Source organism: Bemisia tabaci, chromosome 3 (genome assembly GCF_918797505.1).
Source record: "Bemisia tabaci chromosome 3, PGI_BMITA_v3".
Taxonomy (NCBI): domain Eukaryota; kingdom Metazoa; phylum Arthropoda; class Insecta; order Hemiptera; family Aleyrodidae; genus Bemisia; species Bemisia tabaci.
This window is the reverse complement of record NC_092795.1, coordinates 15,788,470-15,809,438: the sequence shown is the minus strand read 5'-3', so window position 1 is coordinate 15,809,438 and position 20,969 is coordinate 15,788,470. Positions and strand designations below refer to the sequence as shown.

At 41.2% G+C, this 20,969-nt stretch overlaps 1 protein-coding gene across 1 annotated transcript in view; it reads left to right on the top strand.

Moving 5' to 3' along the window:
• The window catches only part of LOC109041943 (uncharacterized), a 261,452-nt gene that overhangs the window by 57,772 nt on the left and 182,711 nt on the right, over positions 1 to 20,969 (top strand). The window contains exon 3 of the mRNA XM_019058459.2: positions 11,189 to 11,272. Within this exon, the coding sequence (XP_018914004.2) occupies positions 11,189 to 11,272 (84 nt within the window). The remainder of the gene's footprint in view (positions 1 to 11,188; positions 11,273 to 20,969) is intronic.

Genomic DNA, 20,969 nt, shown 5'->3' with positions numbered 1-20,969 from the left:
TCGCGGCCCGGAACCGGAACACCCAGTTTATCCATTCTTCTGCCTCGGCACGGCCGCCACGGCCAGGCCGCACGCCGCCATCATCTGCACATCTGTTGCTCCCGCGTCTCCATAGCTCGACGCTCGCGGATCCGACGAAATCGAAACGCGCCCATCACGAATCTCTCACCGTCGCTCATCCTTGCCGTATCTATTGTTTGGTCTCTATTCTACACTGTAAAAAAAACACATTGGATCTAGAGTCCAGACTCTTGAAAACATTGACAAGAAAAAGGACTCTTGATTCAATTAGATTTAAGCTTAAATCAAAAGGAAATCCGCTCAAATTAAAAGGCTTGTTTCTTGATTTAAGCTTAGATTTGATTGAATCAAGAGTATTTTTTCTTGTCGATGTTTTAACAGTCTGGACTCTAGATCCAATGTGTTTTTTTTTCCAGTGCAGTGTATACCCAGCAGAATACTGCTGTGGTAAGGAAAAACGCCGTATGATCCTCCAGGCGTTGCCAAATTCCCCTTTCTTAACCCCGCATTCCAGGGTAAACGTATAAATTGAGGAAATTTGACAATGTTTAAATTTTCGCACGCGGCGCGGCATTTTTCCGCTGGACCTGAAAATGATGAGTTTTCAAGCCGTGTTTCGCGATTTAAATTTAGTGTTTCATAGACGATCGATAACGGATTATTCTCTTTTATCGTACTTGGAATAATTGTCAAGAAGTGATGATATGAGGGCTTTTTACCGGTATTGCATTATTTACCGAGCACGTACTCGATCACCACCAGTTCTGATTTTCTAACAGCAAGAAAGGTTATTTTGGCTGCTTAGTGAAATTCAAGCACCGAAATAAAATTCTCTAACTACAGAAGCTCTAATTCGATGACGAAGACCATTATTTTGCAAAGGCGCCGCGCCGGTACTGCGTTGCTGTGCTTGTAAAATGAGCGTATGAGAAATTGCCAACGCCTGAATTGAAGGGGCTTCAACTGCCAGCGACATTGGATATTCATCCAATCTTTAGACTCGTAAATTCGCACTGCTGCTTTTATTCGTGAGAGATCTCGAAAACAATTTGTATACTCTAGAAGAGAAATTTACTTGATTTTGCCTCTAACTATGAAGGATCACTTGATTTTTCCTCAAGCTATTAAGGGTCACTTAATTTTGCCTCAAGCTATATTAAGGATTACTTGATGCATAACCTCTTTATCCTGTCTTTCTCAAATCCTAGTCGGACATCTCCATGTATACTAGCTTTTCATCAAAACACGTTGAACACACTACGTGGTTTTTATCACGTATTCCAAATTTCCCGGGTCCGGTGGCATGTTTTTCCTAGCCGTTGTCAGTCTAAGCTTGTCCGGAGGAAGCAGTGGCAAGGCGTGAACGATCGACAGTCGATTTTTGTCGATAGCAATAAACGGTACGGATTACCAAAATCGTGCTACTGCTACATAAAGTGTTTGAAAGCAATAGATACATTGAAGTAAAGGGACACTAGGACGACTCTTTTTTTTCTTTTTTAATTGATAGGACAACTCTATAACTAGGATGAAACTCCTTTTCCATCGAAATAGCCCTAAACCAATGCCCATTTTTGTGCAGTTGTTAAAAAATGATGGGGGCTATAGGAGGACGGAGGAAAGAAACAAAAGGATGAACGAAAAAAAAGACAAAAAAATAAAAATTTCAGAAGACGATATCACGGAACCTCAACTCTTGAGAATAAAATCGTCGTCTGCAATTCAATGGAGATTAAAATTAGCTCCCAGATTTTTGTCTAATTAACGTTGGTCGACTTAATAGAATGGGGAGAATCCTCTCTCCCGAAAATGGAATAATTTCGTACAATTTCCGTAACGTCATCGTCTCGAGGCCACGTTATTTCCCTCTCCGAAATGCCTCAAATTTAATTCTTAAAATATTTAATGTTTGAAAATCCTCCGTTGAAGGGCCCCCGAAGCACCCCCCTAGTCGAGGAGATTCCAGACCCGGCAGGTCCCACCCCCGTACCGGCCGACCGAAAAGCGCATAATAATTTGACGGTATAGCGCATAGGGCGCCGACGACGGAGGAAATGAAAGGAGCGACTTTATTCCCCCTGCCACTTGACTAGGTTAGCATAAAAGATTAGAAGTAGCCTCTCGTTGTTGCCAGGTGCGGGAAACGTAAATGAACTAGGTTCTCGCCTCGCCCTGACTGAGGGATTTCGAGACGTGTTTAGAGGATCGCAAGACTCATGGAAAACCGAAAAAGTTGAGAAATGTAAAATACTTGTCTCATGGGTGTCAAGACAAATTATGAATTAAAACACCATTTTTCGCATTCTCTTTTTTTCAAAATCTCGCAGAAAATTATGCACACGAAGGTAGATCCAAAATTAAATCGTTGCCAAAGTATTTGCACCGTTGAAGAACTTCAAAAGCACGAATTCGAATTGGAACGCCTTCAAATCCGGCGATACTCTACGCTTTGCCAGAGAGTTAGTTTAGTTGCCTATACGAATCAAACCCAAATGAGAACACTAAATTCACTGCACGCACTCGCGATCGTTAGCTGAAAAAGAAAAATCGGCGTTTTCAATTCCAAGCGTGATAGTCAATACTTTTCATCTTCTCAATTTTCACATGTCTTTACTCTACACAGATTGATTGCAATTTCCCGGCAATTGCTAACAACTGCCTGCGCTTTATACACATTTTTCGACTTCAAACATACATTGATATGCAGCCGGTAATTTGTTTTTGGTAAGACCAGGAATAACAAGGCTATTTCGACTTGCAACAGCACATGAGGGCGAGGGGCTTGGAGGACAAGGCGCATACGAGCAGTTTTTCAAAAACTTGAGATAATAATGATTTCAGCTAAAACTAGTCTTACAATATATTTTATGAAAAATTCACCGCTATAATCGAATTTTTGGGCATCAAAAAGTGAATTTGAACTTTCATCTGCCATAAAGCTCCATGTAATTTTGAAACTTAGAAACACGTATTTTTTGAAATAGCAGAAACTACACTTAAACGTCTTCAGGGCGTCTATCGCCAGTAGAAACCCGAAAATATCAGAAAATCGATGTCATCAGGAATATCAGAAAATCGGTCATGGATCAAAAAACCTCGAGTGCGTCAAGCATTTTGTAACGACATACATTTTTAGCACTTGCAAAAGTAAAACATTTGGTTCAATTCACCAAAGATGTTAGTTTTGCAGAATCAAACAAGTGTCAGTTTATTCGCGCAAAAAACTAGGAACTTTCACTCAAAATTCAGGAAAATATCAAGAAAATCCGAAATGAGATTTTAGTAGACAGCCTGGACTATCCTGCAAGCCCCTCATATAGGGATGGGTATTTTGAAATTGATCAAACTTGCGCAACCATGCCGAAGGATTTGGAGTAGCATTCGGAAGCTAAACACGAGGCGGCATAGAGATTGCTACCGTGCTAAGTAAAAACGTCGTATGAGCCCTCAGACGTTGCCATATTTCCTTCAATAAAAAACCGAATTTACCGGAAAAATTGCGAATATTTTTCTTTTAATTTTTCGGACAAATTCGTAATTTGATCTAAAATATCTGAAAATTTGAAGGAAGACTATGAGTAACATCCCTCAAAAACACATGTTATACCGGAGGAAATTCGGCAACTCCTGAATGTTGATAGGGGTTTTTTCCTCAGCACGGCAGATCGGCAGAGCGGGAGGGGGTGCGGGAAATGCAATTTAGACCCCTTTAATAACGGTATTTCATTTCTCGCCCAGTGAATCGCGTCGCGTCACGCCGCGTATGTCCGAGCGAGTCCGAGTCGGCCCGATTTTTATAACATACGCCGCCGCGCATCGTTGACTCCGTCGCATTTTTAATCAACTGTCCATGCTCGTCCGATTCAAATTCCGTCCCGGTCCGGGGCACCCAACCTGGTCGTCGCTTCTGATTAGTGAGCTTTCGAAAAAGGAGGAAAACATTGCCATGAAAAGTCTTTGATTGCGTCATAGGTGTTCGCTGTTGCCGCACGCTGGATCGAGTCAATAGGCAGGGTGTCTACAAGTCCGGAATTTCCGGAAAGTCCGGAAATAGTACTGATTTTTTAAGTGCGGCCCGGAAGTACGGAAAAAGTACGGAAATTCCGCAAGAAGGTCCCGAATTTTTTTCATCCGTGTTACAATTTAAGCGAGCAATTCAAAGTCTTGAAATTTTTCGAATATCGCCAATTGGAGGCACTGAAAAATTACTGAATTTTTCCGTTGGGGAGGTACTGTATTTTTCGGGAGTGTACTGAAAAAGTACCGTAAAATACTTATTTTTGGCCAGCCTGTTTTAGTAGACACCTTGCACTAGGAGAAATCCGACAATATCTGGAAACTTAGAAATCCTATATTTTCGAAAATATGAAACGAAATGGTTTAAGAGTGGTTTTATTAGTTTTTTCATAGGAAGTAGAAGTTTCAAGGAAATATAACTGAAATATCAGGGGATGAAAAAAAAGATATCAATGATTCGAGTCAACACTATTGAATGCAAATGTTTCCAGAAGCACAAGAAATCAGACACCTTGATTCATGGCTTGCAACGATTACTTTTCATTGCCAACTGCAACCCTGCTAAATCGGGTGGAAAAGTAAACCGAATTGACTCCGGGAAGTTCAACCTAGGATGTTTCATCTCAGGCAGCCAGGAAGGATGAAATCAAGAGAACGCTGTTGATTTAGAATAGGACCATCGATCGATTCGTCTCGAGGCAACAATCCTATTGGCTTTACCCTCTCGATGCCGAATATGCCGGGACGAAAATTTCACGCACTGAATGCAAATTTGAAAGCCGCCATCTTTGGCGTCGGGTCTGCTCCGTATTATTTCTACCGGCCCCTCGTCGGAGCGCCCCTCACGACTCATCCTCGCTTTGTTTTTTTCTCCCCTCTTTGCCAGGTTTAGGGTGAATTTTTAGCATTTAATAGAACGACTCCATAACCAATTGATGAATTCATGATTTCCAGATTTTTGGACGGATTCTATTTTTCAAAAATCCCTGAACTAGAGACTCAAAACGAAATTTCACGGAACGGTTTTCAATTTGCTGAAAAGTGAATTTTCATTTTCAATGGAATTTCAACAATTTTTAGGGGCTCCGAATGGAACCTCAATAATTATCTGAGAAATTCGATAACCCATGCCCGAGCGTTAAATTGACCCGAGGCTTGCTAAAAACGAGCGGCCTGCAGGTTTTACGGGCTCACAGGTACAAATAATTAGACATCAAATTGAAATAGAAGGAAACTCGAGTGTCCTAGAAATCCCAAGCCGGGTGAAATTGACTCGACTATCTCTTCTGGAGGTTCTGTGGTACCGATACGTACGAGCTTCAGTTACAGGTCTACGAACTGCGAAATACATCCTTAAGAAAAAGAAAAACCAGACATCAAATTGAAGAGAAAAAGAATAAAATTGTGTGGCGAGACGTATTCTGTGTAACTTCACAGTCGAATATGACAATCAGCGACACCTTATTGGCAGCATACAGTGGAGTATGCCTAGTTCACGCCTCGCGGCATCGCGCCTTCAATTTTGGAGATGCAACACGGGCATCCATCAAGTACGAATAGTTGTATCTCTGCGCCGTTATCAACGCGCGACCTTTCCCTTTCTCTATTTCAATGTTGTGTTAGTTCCATTTGTTTTATGCATCGTCGTGCTTCTAGGGCTATGTTAACAACACAGCCGAAGATAGGAGGGACTTCATCAAGCCTCGTTTTTTAAGTTTTCTCTCGTGCTTGAACCATGATATATAACAGGGTGTCAACAGGTCCGGAAAGTCCGGAAAGTGCGGAGATAGTAATGATTTTTAAGGGCGGTCCGGAAGTACTGAAAGATTGCGGAAATCCCGCGAGAAGGTCCGAAATTTGTGTCATTTTTGTCACAATTTGAGCGAGGAATTCAAATTTTTGAAATTTTCCAAATTTTGTCAAATGAAGATACTGAAAAAGTCAGTGCTTTCATTTCCCGGAACTAGTTCCTACTTTCGGAACTTTTGAGATTCTCCTGAATTTTTTCCGGAACTTCTAAAATGCCCGCAATGTTCCGGATCTTTTGCATTTTCTGGAACTCTCTCGGAACTTTTGATTAAATCTTAAAAGAACCCCGGAAATTTTGACTGTCGTGGAATGGGAGAAATTGGAACAAAAAAGTTCCGAATCCCGGAACTTTTGACGGACATAGAATGGTAGCACTGGTAAAAGTACTGATTTTTGGCCAGCCTATTATAGTAGACACCCTGTAAGATTTACCGCTGTTTCAGTAACCGCACCGTATCATGCAAATTTTGGGTACAGTATGGCAACGCCGCGGAGGCTTTCCACCGAAAGATTCGCGGGACCCAGCGCAAACAGAAGCGCGAACTTGGTGTTTCAGACACTTCAATAATTACTCCACTTCCTTTTCATTCTTTTTTAATCTTCCCACTCCTCGCAACTGTTCGGAGGTCCCTCGGAGCGCGTTTATGTCACATTCCGCTTTGTTTGTTTATTAATTTTCGCTCCGTCGCTCCACATTCCTGGGGTCTCACCCTCCCGGCCCAATGCACGCAACTGCAACGGACTCTACGACTGCGTTACGCGGTTTTAGAGTTAGCGCGGCAGAAGGAGTTAGAATGCTCGTTAATGAAAGGAAATTAACTAGTTGCGCCGCGCTCTTTGCGCAGTGCGTTCGCCTTTGAAGGAGCGCTGGGCGCCGGTGTGAGGCCGGCTTTGCGAAGTGTTTTCGGGATTTTCGCCCCCGCTCGAAAGTAGGGCGAACTTTGAGAGCTTATCTGAGCTTTCACTTACGCGAGAGATTATTTCCCGAGTCAATTAGGTCGTCACCTCCTCGACGCTAGTGTTGTAAGCTTCTCGCGTTAAATTCCTCTCAAGAAAAATTATGATCTCGCCGGCTTGTCGAATAAAAATTTAATTTTTTTCTCCTTCTCTCTCCCATTTTCCGCGGAACATTCCACGGAAATTAGAAGTTTTCATTTTTCATATGAAAACGGTTGTGCGGATCAGTTTGCAAATTTCAGCGAATTTTCTGCGTAGCACGACTCAAATTCCTTAAATTCCAATTCCTTAATCGGAATTATTCTGCGCTCAGCAGAAAGGAACACGCTTGTTCACGCCTCGCGGCATCGCGCCTTCAATTTTGGAGATGCAACACGGGCATCCATCAAGTACGAATAGTTGTATCTCTGCGCCGTCATCAATGCGCGACCTTTCCCTTTCTCTGTTTCACTGTTGTGTTAGTTCCATTTGTCTTATTTATCGTGATGCTTCTATGGCTATGTTAACAACACAGCCGAAGATAGGAGGGACTTAATCAAGCCTTTTTCTGCGTATCACGACTCAAATTCCTTAAATTCCAATTCCTTAATCGGAATGATTCTGCGTTTAGCAGAAAGGAGCGAATCCCCATCAGCTACTGCCAAATTTAACTGGGCAATTTAATGTTTTACAAGAGACCGTTCAAGCGGATTCCTTTAAAAATGTTAAGGAATTTGATTCGTGCTGTGCAGAAAATTCACTGAAATTTGCAAACGAATCCGCACAACCGTTTTCATGTGAAAAATGAAATTGCCCAATTAAATTTGGCAATAGCTGATGTGGCCTATAGTTCCTCTCTGCTTAACGCGGTCCAATTATAAGATGCTAAGGTAGCATCCTGAATCTTAATGTCAAAAATGTGTCCGGTCACTGCATGGTGTTAGTTAGATGTTTGCTTGACTACCCTCATAGTTAACTTTTCATCATGAAAATGCAATCTTTACATAGGGATCAGCAGACTTATCCAAGGTCATCATAACTTTTCTCAAAAATAAATATTTAATCGATAAAAAGTTGGCAACATTTGAATGATCACGGCGTTTTCCTTAGCTTGGCTGTGCAGAAGAGATGTCCGTTGAGAACTGCGATTTTACATTCGCAGTGAAGTAAAGAAAAAAAATGGGACGAATTCCCCCTCTTCTTCCCCTTTACTTTAAGGGCAATCAGATGAATATTTAAAAGTTGGTAACCATGTTTGCAACACCTCAAATCGATGAAAATATTTTTTGCACGTACTCCATCAAAATGCTGATTGCGAAACGGCTGCTCCTTTATGTCGCCGCTGGGAACAGCCTTGTTGTATCACGGCAAATCACAAAAGTTTTCCTGTTATTTATTTGTTTACTCATTCCGCGTCTAACCGCTTGCTTCCGCTTGGAAATGTTCATCTCCTTTACTTGCAAGCCTCGTTTGCAAAGGTGGAGGCTAAGAAGATTAAAAAAAACTTGAAACTTAAAAAGCCGGAATGACAAACAGGAATCCGTTGCTATGAATCAAAGTGCCTTTGTTGCCAAGTCCGATTTCGGAAATGCCGCAGAACTTAGACCTAAGTCCTCCGGAACCGAGTTGAGATATTTTATCCATTGTTCAGGATGTATCGGAGTCGAAGCCACAAAGCCCTTTCAGTGTGTTGAATGCAGCCGGTCGTCTACATGAAAAGGAAAAAAGGGCTGAACCGATTTTCTTCCCTAACTTATTTCCATCGAAAAGAACAACTACATAGAAAATGAAGGCTACATTTTGATTGTGGTGAATAGACCGAGTGAAATATTAGAGCTTAAACGTATTAGAGTACGTAATACCCATTTTAGTAGCGGTGGCTCAAAATTTCTCGTTGAGTTGTTTTTACATCAGTAGGTAAAAAATCGCGCCCACTAACAAGTGCCAGGAATACTTTTGGCGGAGACAAACAATGTTTAACAAAACAGAGAATTAAAAATTTAGAATTTGAGGGTCACTCGTCACTAAAGGAAATTTTGCGGGTCCAACATTGTTTGTTATCAATGAATTTTTATCAGCTTTCGCTATGGTTAGTCAAATGTTGATTTTTCAAGCAGCCGAGATTACAAAGAATCGCGATCTCGTTGAAATATAAGTTGCAACTTTAACGAACTACAATATTTTCAATACAAAGTCCGCATTTAATTTTTTTTTTTTTTTTTTTTTTTTTTTTTACAGCCTCAGTTTTTTTGAAATTTCCAATCAATTCAAATCAAAAGTACTGAAATATTGTGGTTTCAGCTAAAAAATGTCTCAGTTTTGAGTCAATAATTTTAAGGGTAAACGGGATCCGACTACTCAACTCTACCTGGTACCTACCAACAGGCAGATTCTCGTTTCTTGGGAAACTCGGCGACTCCGACGATTGAGTGCGGTTCATTTTGTTTCCGAGTCGCAAAGCAATTACCGTTCATCAGGGGAGAAAAAAAGCTGAGCTCGATCGTGACAACACCGGCCGCGGAGCGAAATTGTTAATTCAACACGATCCGCTAGGAGCAAATGCAATGAGTGTTCCTGTGCAAAAATGTTTCTCTGATGAACTAACTTCCCCACGAATTGCGCTGCAGCGCCTTCATGCCCCGGAAATGCAACTCGCATGCCGTAATGCCACAACAGTTGCGGGGCAACGCCTCAGAGAGTTGATGCAAGCCAAGCTCGCCGTCGAAAACGTGATTAAATGCACGCCCTCCCCCGCTCCCGGCGATGTCTCTCTCCTCGCGAAGAATTGCAACTTCCCCTCCGTCTCCCGTAAGGAGTGTCTCAGGAAACCATGGAAATTTATACCTGTTACGGAATCACGGAACTTTTTTTATGTCTCATTAAAAACGTGCAGCCATATTTTACTCTCCGTCGGAGGAAATGAAGGCTTTCTTTTTTCGCCGCTCAACATATCGGAGCCAACGAGCGCCAACTTTGGCTCGGGGGCGAAATCTTCCGCGCTGAAATCCGCGATGTGTCACGAATGAAATTATTTTGTTGCTTCTTTGCCTTCGGTCGATTTCAGCGGATGTGTTCTGCGACACGGTAGGAAGGGTATACTAAGTTAAGCTCCAAGTCAAATGTCTCCTCCGTAATTTTTCGTGTGAATGCCGATTCTCGCGGTGAAAATTTTGTTAATTTGTCGAATTTTGTAGCTTAATTTTTCCAGCAAAGTCTTCATTGTTTTAAAAGAAATTGTCTCTGGTTGTGATGAATTTGTTTGATTTGACTGTACTTTTTCCTCTTGACAAATACAAAATTTCGCTTGCATGTCAATTTATTTTTTGAATGCACCACCCAATAAAATGTATAACCTCAGAACCCCAATTTGACTTCCCTTTTCGAGGCCATAGCTACAAGACTCAGTTCCAATTTCCGTATTCCATAGTCGCAAACCTGTTTCCAAACCTTCAAAAGTACTCCTAAATATAAATATGCTCGTATGAACCCCTAAAGTTCGTACCACGTTACTGTTGTCAGGTGGTACTGCTTGCCAATGACATCGAAAAGTTTAATGTATTTTTGACTTGTACAATAATTTTGTTCGAATGCTCATTTTTACTGAATACGTATGTGTTAAGGCCCTAAAAAAGAGGCCTCATTACACACAAATGAATTTTCAAGGAGAGAGATTTTCGTCGCTTCATGGCAAAAATCGACCTTCAAGTACCCGGCGGATTTAACCATCCTGTACAAGTGTATGCCCTAGAACTAGTAACATAACTTAGCTTTTTTGTACTTTAAAAGGCTTAAAGTTTTATGTTAACATGTCAGTTTGTCGCGCAATATGAAAATGGTCTCTATCTCAAAATAATTAGTTTTTTGGCAGTTTGCCGTTAGGGTGAGAAAGTTACTTGTTGCTTCCGAGAAGCAGGTCATCACGTCGAGAAGAATGGTTGAATGAAAGTTCCTTTTGTGGTGATAACATCTCTTCTTTTGTGACAAATTTTCCGATTCAAGTATTAGTTTTTTTCGTGGAAATAAAATTGACCAAGGCATGGAGGTTTTATTCTCAAAAACGTGAAACTTTCAACCATTGTCAGACTGTGTGACCAATGTGTACATTCCATACACAGGTTTATGGAGGAAAAAGCTGACTTTCCTCGCGCTTTTCGGCAACAATGGAAACGTGGAACTTTTAACCACATAAACCCCACTTTCATCATAAGTACCACTCTCATTTGAGAAGCACTCACTCGTTCCGTGTTGAGAAAATTCCGTATTCGAGTGTTTTCAGCCCGATGGAAGTCCGTACCGGCGGAAGTCCTGCGCTTATGTTTTGCTTGCGTTATGTGTGCATTCAAAGTTTTTGCGTGTTTCCCCGTCATTATTACTAACACTCAGTTTTATTTTATTTTTTTTCCAGGCCAACAATATTTTCGGCAACGTGCCTCACGACTCGCCAGCCAACCCGAACCCACCGCCACCATTGTCCAGCTCATGTCGACGGGTGAGTTAATGACTTCACTTCCGGGTTTTGGATTTTTCTTCTCATGTTTCATCGTAAACTTCCTTCAAATTACTGAACCATGTCTTTTTTGTCTTAGCTTTTTCTATCAATTTCAACAATCAATCCGCTGTAATTGCGGAATTCCTTCCACACAAAAAATAGAATCCATCCTGCACTCGCATATCATTTGAGTCTTCTGCAGGCTGATTATTGAAATTGATGGACAAAGCGGTCGACAAAGGAGACGAAGATGGGGTTCGGGGCGCGATTCATTGGTTGACACAGTTAGTTGTTTTAGACCAGGGGGTAAAATGATGGACATACTATACAGGGTGTCTCACGAAAAAGGAGCCACCTAGAATATCTGGCGAACGGGTTGGAATTTCGAAAAACGGTAAAAGATGTGTTCGTGAATATCGTGGGGGACACCTTTTGACGTATTTCAAATTTTCCCAAACCGCGGAAGTGGCGCGGGGGGGGGGGGTGCTAAATTTTCAAACGGCACCCCCATATTTTTATTTCAGAAATTGATTTTACGCAAAAGAACAAGTCACACTGTCCAAAACGGATGTAAATCGGACAATTTTCCAGCGATTGGCAGAGGTTGAAACATTTTTTCTAATGCTCTTTTCAAAAAATCCCCAAGCCGAATGGGATTGCCGTATCAAACCAAACTCTTCGCCAAAAAAAACTCTGAAACAATGCCCTTTCGATAAAAAAAAGGAAAAAATCTACTGTACTCGAAATCTGGAGCACGCGGAGCCCTTTTCTTCAACATTAAGATGCGTTTTACCGAACATTTCCGAGGGGCGCCTATAACCGTTTTTCGAAATTCCAACCCGTTCGCCAGATATTCCAGGTGGCTCCTTTTTCGTGAGGCACCCTGTACATAGTATCTCTCGAGGGGGTAGCCGTTAGTTAGTCTATTACGTATCTCCCCCCTCGTGTCCATTGCACTCACCCGCTTTCCGTCAATGTGTTTGCTCTGTGTAGCCTTCGTCTTCTTTCTTTATAACTTTTTCTATCAATTTCAAAAATTAGCCCACGGCGGGCTGATTATTGCCATTGACAGACACAGATATAGACTAAGAAGACAGAAGGGATTTGGAGAGATCCTATTGGCAGAAGATGGTGGTTGCAATGGACAAATAAGGTAAATAATAGACTAACTAACGGTAACCGACAAGAGACCCTACTGTCAGTCCATCATTTCCCCCTTAGTCCATTAGCACCACCCCTTTCAACCAACAGGAGCCCTCCATACGTCTTCTTTGTTTGCTTTTTCCATACGTTCCTTGTACATTTTTTTCTTCCACATGTCCTCTTTGTCCATTGCTTTGTCTATCAATTCCAATGATCAGTTCGCAGTGGACAAAACGCACTGAAAAAGAAAACCACATTGGATGTAGAGTCCAGACTCTTGAAAACATTGACAAGAAAAAGGACTCTTGATTCAATCAGATTTTAGCTTAAATCAAAAGGAAATCCGCTCAAATTAAGAGGCTTGGTTCTTGATTTAAGATTAAATCTGATTGAATCAAGAGTATTTTTTCTTGTCGATGTTTTTAAGAGTCTGGACTCTAGATCCAATGTGTTTTTTTTCCAGTGATCGCTTTGTCTATCAATTCCAAAAATCAGTCTGCAGGGGACAAAACGGGCTCCCGGAGATCACTCCAAGATTTTTAACAGTGCATCCTCTCGCGTACTCAGAGGGATCACCATGACGGAAAGGGGGAAAAGATAATTCAAGAGGCGATGAAAACCAAAACGACGATAAATCTGCGAGTTCTGATCGACACGCGATCCCCGCACGCCGAAGAGGAGAGAGGGATTCGACCCGCATTTCGTGCCCGCGAATCGGACCATATTTTATTCGCCCCCGGATTCCGCTGAATTATTGTTTTCCCATTAAATTAATCAACGGAAGCTCCCGCGGGACGGCGGGGGAGGGGGGAGGGGTGGGTTGTCTATCCTTGTCATCAAGGGCCATGGTATTGGTCGTGTCTAATCAGACAGCCAGCGATCAGCTTAATTACAGCCCTGGGCCGGGGCCGTCGGGGGCGGCAACTCAATCAATGACCTTGCCCATTGATCAGATCGTCCCTCCATTGAGCGGCACCCCTGTCCCCGTTGTTTTTTGTTCGCGGCCCGTCTTGATTGAAATCCGAGCCCGGCGCGGATTAGCTCTGCCAAGTCGCGATAAAAATCCGCTCCGTTTCGAGTCGATCCAGGCGTTATCGATACAAGAAATGGGTCGAGTTTTTTTTTTTTTTTTTTTTTTTTTTTTTTTTTTTTTTTTTTTTTTTTTTATTGAGAGTTTAGTGGCTTCTATTCCTTTAGGAATCTACAGCCATCTATAGGCACTATTTATTGTCCGAAGACATCAAGGAGTTTGGTAGACATCCATGCTCGGGCTTACAAATTTTCACGGATTAAGGCCGAGCGAATTCTGCTTATAGATCCACTCGTCAGTTCCATGAAAATTTGTCGCCACCACCGGGATTCGAACCCGGGACCTATTGACCTAGAGTCAGACGCGCTAACCACTAGGCCAACCTGGCCGGCATGGGTCGAGTTTAAAAGGAACTCCCCAAAATGCAGTGCTTCCATTCCATGTTCCTGGATTCGAAACTTTTTTGTTCCAATTTCTCCCACTCCATGACTGTCGAGAGTTCCGAGATTTTTTTTAGATTTTCAAGATTTTTTCAAAAGTTCCGAGAAAGTGCCGGGAAATGCGAAAATCCGGAACATTTCGGCAGTTTTGAAAGATCCGGGAAAAAATCAGGAAAATCTCAATAGTTTCGGAATTTTTTACTGGTTCCGGGAAATGGGAGCACTGCCAAAATGCGATTTGGGAGAAAAAGAGTTGGGAGTAGTTTGGAATACATTCCATGGAATATCATTCCATGTCTCTGGATTCGGAACTTTTTTGTTCCAATTTCTCCCACTCCATGACTGTCGAAAGTTCCGAGATTTTTTAGATTTTTTCAAAAGTTCCGTGAAAGTTCCGGGAAACGGAAAAATCCGGAACATTTCGGCAATTTTGAAAAATTCAGGAAAATCTCAATAGTTCCGGAATTTGGTACTGGTTCCGGGAAATGGGAGCACTGCCAAAATGCGATTTGGGAGAAAAAGAGTTGGGAGTAGTTTGCAATACAACTAGTCGTTCTCCTATCCAACATTTAAAGTTGAGTATGTATTTTGAGCTGGAAAGTAATCGTCCAACTTTGTCCCCAACATGGAGTCTCATTGAGGTACACAACTTTACGAATGAGGTGGTGAATTTTTACGTGTCGTGCCCCATGACTTAAATTCGATCAATAGTATATAGTTCAATGAAATTACCACCAATCATATCAGTTCGTTTTTTGAAGGAAGAAGGAGGAAGAGGGAATGTTTGATCCCAAGTTCTCGTAGGATAATGAGAAATATAAAGCTATACCAAATTTTTTCATCCATACGATGAACGGAACTTCGAGAGAAAGGTCATTTTTCAGTCTGATATGGATAATAGCGATTGCAAATGAGGAAATGATTGACATTGTGAACAGAAAGAAAAAAGAGTCAAGGACAGTACAAGCTCTCCAGTACCCCAGAGGTCCTGCAAGCGTGGAAGAATTTGCGATCTCGCATTTTCTGCATCACTATGAAATTTGTTCGTAGCGAGGTTTGAAAGATGTAACATTTTTCCAATGCTGTTCTTATCTTGTTTCTATGTTCTTATCTTGTCTCTAAGTGATCGTATCTTGTGGAACGATCTGAAGTTTATGGATGTAAGTAGTTTAAATACGGAAAGCTGTTCGTACAATTTTCCAAAAAGTTGCCTGCTCTATACAGGAAGGAGACTGGTTACATTTTGAAAAAAATTGAGTTAGATGTACTTTTTGGTTGAACTGGCAGCGTATTTTCTCTTGTGAAAAAATCAAAATTGAGAACAAATATTTTCACTGCGAGAATACGCTTTCTACTTCATCTCTTAGCAGCAAGACTTATGGAGGAATGAAACTGAAAATTTTGGTGTACATAGGACCTGAAAAAACTGGAGAAACTCGGGGTTTATCAGGGAAATGAGAATCCAGTGAATCAGTATGGGAATCAGGAAACCGGGAATTTCTTCTATTTTAACACCAAAATCAAATTCTCCTAAAATAAAATTAATGTTAATTCTTGACTCGGTCTTTAAAAAATGAGACGAAAGGTGAAAATGTTGACCCCTCTCTCCTCTAAACTTTGAAGAAACTTTTTGTATTTTCCAAGACAGTCTAGATAGAAATGAGAGGAAAACGCGGGTTTTCATCGGAACATTTTTCCGGGAGAATCAGGGAAGGAGTTAAGAAAATATGAAAGAATGAAAAAATTCCAGAATTAGATCATATTTCAAACATTTTTCTCCGGTTAGAATCAGACTTTAGGTAAACTCGATCTAAGTCCTTCTTTTAAGCCGGAGAATGTTGTATGAAAGGTCTTCTACTTAATTACACTGGAAAAAAAAAACCGCTTGGATCTAGAGTCCAGACTCTTGAAAACAATGACAAGAAAAAATACTCTTGATTCAATCGGATTTTTGCTTGAATCGAAAGGAAATCTGCTTAATTTAAGAGGCCGGGTTCTTGATTTAAGCAAAAATCCGATTGAATCAAGAGTATTTTTTCTTGTCATTGTTTTCAAGAGTTTGGACTCTAGATCTAAGCGGTTTTCTTTCCAGTGAAAAAAAAAAAAAAAAAAAAAAAAAAAAAAAAAAAAAAAAAAAAAAGAGTAAATTGGTAATGGGTTTTAAAAAAGTGACGTGGCAAACTGGGCAGGAATCAAACTCAACCAGCTGGAATGGAAGCGAGCAACCGGATAGGGAGCCAGGAAGGATGATCTGGAAAGGGATTTTCGCGTTTTAAACGGAGTGCCCCTCTCCTTTAACCCTGGTTTGCGGCTTTTGTCTGTCCGGAGTAAGTTTCTCCCTGTTTAATTAGCAGCTATTTTTCGGGGGGTCCGCTGGATTTCCCGCCGGCGCGCTGTGGGCTCCTGAAGCATGAAAATGGAGACATTCCTCCTGAAGATTTAGGCTAGAGCACCTATATAGGGAGAGTATAGACATGTCGAAAATTTTGAGGTTACGTTATGGAGCTCTTAGACCCCAAAAGGGTAGGCAATCTAAGAATTCAAATCATCCAGAGTGATTTATAATCACAATTGTTGGGAACTGTCGTTGATAAAGCACGTATTTGACTTGGTTTTTGCATAAACTCACTCATTTTTGCGGAAGAATACTTACTTTTGAATTTTCTTGCCCATTTTCGTTTGATATTAGAGTCTAAAGATTGACAGTGACATTTTTCGTTTTCAACGGTTACCTACCCTTTTGGGCCCTAAGAGCTACATAATTCGAGTTGTCCATACTCTTTCTATATAGGTACTCTAATTTAGGCCGATTAGGAAAGCTCCGTGTTTTTGTTTACGAACTGCCACAATGTTAACACAGCCTCATAAAAGTAGGGCAGAGATCGGTAATTCGCTATCAAATCTTTAACTATTTCACTGAGGCCATGGGTAGTGCACGAATTTGGCGCTAACAATAAATATATTACACGAGAAGCAGTGGCGTGGCGTGAATTGCGATATATCAACTGTTTTGCCATTTAAACGTACGGTAAAGAATCGATTATTAAGGTGTTCGTTGCGAACACCCTGTTTATCGATCCTTTTCCATAGGTTTAAATGGCATAACAATCGATGTATCGCAAAGCACGCCACGCCACTGACGAGAAGCATCTTCATGGTCAATCTTCGAAATTTCCGGAGAAAATCAAGGTTTTATACTGCTCCAAGAACCCTGAAAATAATTTCGGAAATTCTGAAATTTAGGTAAAAAAAAGAAGAAGAAAAATGATATTAATATCTATTCCATTTTATGTTTTTGCAAATCCGGTGTTCATTCGAACAATTTCATATGTAATAGAGTTCGGCATTTATTTATTTATTTTTTTAAAAAATGAGTCGTCTTTCATTTTGAGTTCATAGACACGCAGCAATGTGCAATTTGCCAAACCGCTTGTTAAGTAGCAATGCGAAGGAACGCCTGGAGTGATACAACTATTCTTGATCAATGACTGCCCGTGTTGCAAGCGCAGCGAAATGAAGGCGCTCTAGGTTTATGCTTGCTCAAAGTGCGCGTAGTACGATTCGGCCCCGATCGCCGCAATTTGTTTTACTTTGCATTTTTGCACAAAAATTTGAACATATTTTTTGAACTGAGAGTTATATCGTGCTGTGTGTTTTAAGCGGTAAAAATCGTAAAATATGTAACAATGTAATTATTTTTAGATCCGTCCCAACGACAAGTTTCCACATCAGTGGACAAGTGAAAAAGAACGTATGCGGAGCAACCAGTGCAAGTTCATGTACGGTTGATTGTTGATTTTATCCGAGGGACTGCAAATTGTACTAAGGTAGTAATTAAAAAATATAAAATTGTAGTAAGTAACTCTTTCTGGTCCATTCATAGACAGAACAATCTCCGTAGGGAAATTAATCACACATATGGTGTTTTGAAAATGAGACATTTCGTTCCGTACATCAGAGATATACTCTAACTTATTTGAGTTGTGGTCTAAATAATTGGAGCTGCTCCAGTAGGTTGGAGTACAACTTCAATAAGTTTGTTGTTTAGTAACAAGATGTTGATGCACAACACCAATTTGAGTCAGCAGTGTCGAAATAATCTAACCCCTTCTTTCCGTGATACGAACTGTTGATGTGTGTTCACCTTAATTTTTTGTGAACCACGGAGAATGTATAAAAAAGTAAAGGAATTTGGTATTTTAATAAACTTGCAATCCTGATCAAAGCAAATAGCCCACTTTGCGACTTAGTGTCACAGTATCAAAACTGGTAATTAATGAAATGATGCCCGGGTAAAATAAAAAGGAAGAAAAAAGAGAGACAACCGTGATGAGTTGCGTTTGAATAGTCGAAACAAATCAATCCTCCTCTACCGAGGGATCAGTCAGAAACTTCTCGATCATACAAATCCGAGCAACTGCGGAAGAGCTGTCCTTGTTTTGTTATCGTTGAATTTTCGTTGTGATTCCACGAAGTCCTCAACTTTTTGAAGTGCCTAATTCGATTAACTTTCCGTTATGGAGGGCCTTAGAATTTGCCCACACAGCCGTAAACCTTTTAGTTTCCAGCTTTACATGAGCGTCGGAACCTCACGGACCGTAAAGTTCCTTGTAAGCAGCGGTATGCGGTTAACCGCTGCTGAGCTCCTGTTGCTCATGAGATTTTCGTATCTGAGCTTTACCTTACTTCATAAATTTCCGGAGTATAACTTTTTGGAATTTGAGAAATGACATTGATCATCGATGTCCAGAGAAAACCCCTTTTAACCAGTCAACTCTTGGTGTTTCATCGCCCAAACCCATACAGAGCAAGTAGATAAATTAAACTCCATTTTTCAGTAAGGAACGACAATTCATGGCTCACACTTAAAAACACTTTCTGCATAGCACTGTGCATTAATGGCACATAATATGTTTTTTTTTCTAAAATGAGCCAGAAATTGTAGTACCTTATTATTGGAAAATTTAGTCCAATTAATTGAAGCAGCGATTAATAAAAAAGTCACGCAGGGAGTACATTAGAGGAAGGTTCCTTTTACGTAAATACATTCAATTACGATTTGCCGCGTAGAATAGATTTTAGATTTAGATCTAAGCAAGTTTTTCTAAGCTGGCAGCAGAGAGAGAGAGAGAGAGCAAAACTAGAATGTTGGTATACGTTGTTTTCGATTATTTTTCTAGGCTTTCGCGAAGGAATTTTGATCCCAACGGTAGCATTGACTAACTGCACCGTCAGATATCTCGGAATGAAAGCCGGTATGCGTATTGGTCTGAAGCCTAGTTTGCCCGCAGAAACCTCAATTGTTTATCTCGCCTCAAATTGTTTATTTCTGGTTTCTCCTGGTTTCTTGGGGGCAAAATAGACTTCAGAGAAAAAAGTACACCGTCCCTCACGTCTTGATTTTGTACGGGGTCCGAATTTTCTTTGATCGACCGCAATCTGCGAACCTAACCTTGACGCTAAGACGGGAAAATTATATTCCTTACTCAATCTGCACACAAGGTAAGCTTCTTTTATAGTGAGCTTGAGCCATCGTTAGTTCCACAACGATGCAAACCATCGACCAGCGATCGAATGACCAAGTTGACATTCTTGTGCTTTAACTTTCAGTCTTAAAAAAAATTGGGTGCGATAAGGCAATTAGGGTATATATTTTTATATCATAAGTTGTTTGCCATTAGGGGCGTAAATTGAATCAGTAAGATCGAAAACACACCAACTCGTTATTCAAAAATGCGCAACTTCCATTAAAGACGGTAAATTTTTATAAAGGTAATTGAAGTTAGCGCATCTGTTCCAGCTTGGACCTTTAAAATGTCCGTAAGTGCTTGTCTTTCGGCACCAAAAATCTTTTTCTCAGACTAATTTCGTCATCTACTATGCAGTTTTGTGTGTGCCTTGATTACTTTCATTTTCTGAGTTGGTGTGTTTTCGTTCTCACTGATTCAATTTTTCCCAGAGGTATCTGTGAAACCCAGATGGATTTTCGAACTTTCACTCTCGTGTCCATTCTCTCCTACTAAAGGTACTCCAATAAGTTTAATCGGCCTGACCTATTCGACCACCATCAACAATCCATAGCTGAATAAACCCCGAAGGTACAACCCTCATCCCCCGACCAGGGAGTATCAGCGCCAACCGGGGCCGGCCGAGCCCCTCGTCGGATTTTTGACTCGACGATCAAGAAGCGAAGGCATTCATAGTTCCCGTTTGAATCCGGGCATTAATATCTGACGACGTTACTGTCAGTATGGCTGAGCACTCTCTTTAATTTCTGTTAACCCCCGGGCGTCAATGACGCTTAAGTGAAGCCCCCTTCCCCCGCCGCGTGCCCCCGCGCCACCCCCGGCGGGGTCTTTATCATGTTGAGGAGCGCTTTCAAGTTGGAAGTGGCACAAAAGAGAAACAGGAAGCTCACCCCTGCTTACCGCGGGGCTCCGCGAGATCAGGCCGCGCCATTAGTATGAGAATGGATCCGATTCGTTTGATTGAGACGTCTTCAAGCTCGGTTGCCGGATGGGCTCACAAATTCTTAGTTTATTATTCCGTTGAAGTATACTTTTAGCAACAGGGTCGTTAGCACCTGGAAAGCAGGGATAAGTCAGGGAATCTGATACAAAAACGGTAAAAGTATGGGGGTTACACAATTTTAAAAATATTCCCTCACGATTTCACCTTCACTTTTTCTTCGGAAAATGCCTTTTCCTGGTGGTGGATGCGCGGGTCCCGCTGAAACGAGTGAAGCGACTTACATAGCCTTCTTACACGGAGAAAAAAACCTCGTGCGTGGGACCCGAAGTTTAGGTCATATGGATCTCTGAAGTTTTCTGATTGAGCATCTGAACACTTTAGGTCTAGCTGTCGAGGTTCGGATCGCACATCTGAAGCTCCAGTTCTTACATCTGAAGTACTTCAGATGTGAGAACCGAAGTTTTTCGGATGTGAAAACCGAAGTTATACTTCAGATGTAAGAACTGAAGTTTCAGATGTGTGATCCAAACCTCAGCAGCTGGACCTAAAGTGTTCAGATGCTCAATCCGAAAACTTCAGAGATCCATATGACCTAAACTTCGGGTCCCACGCA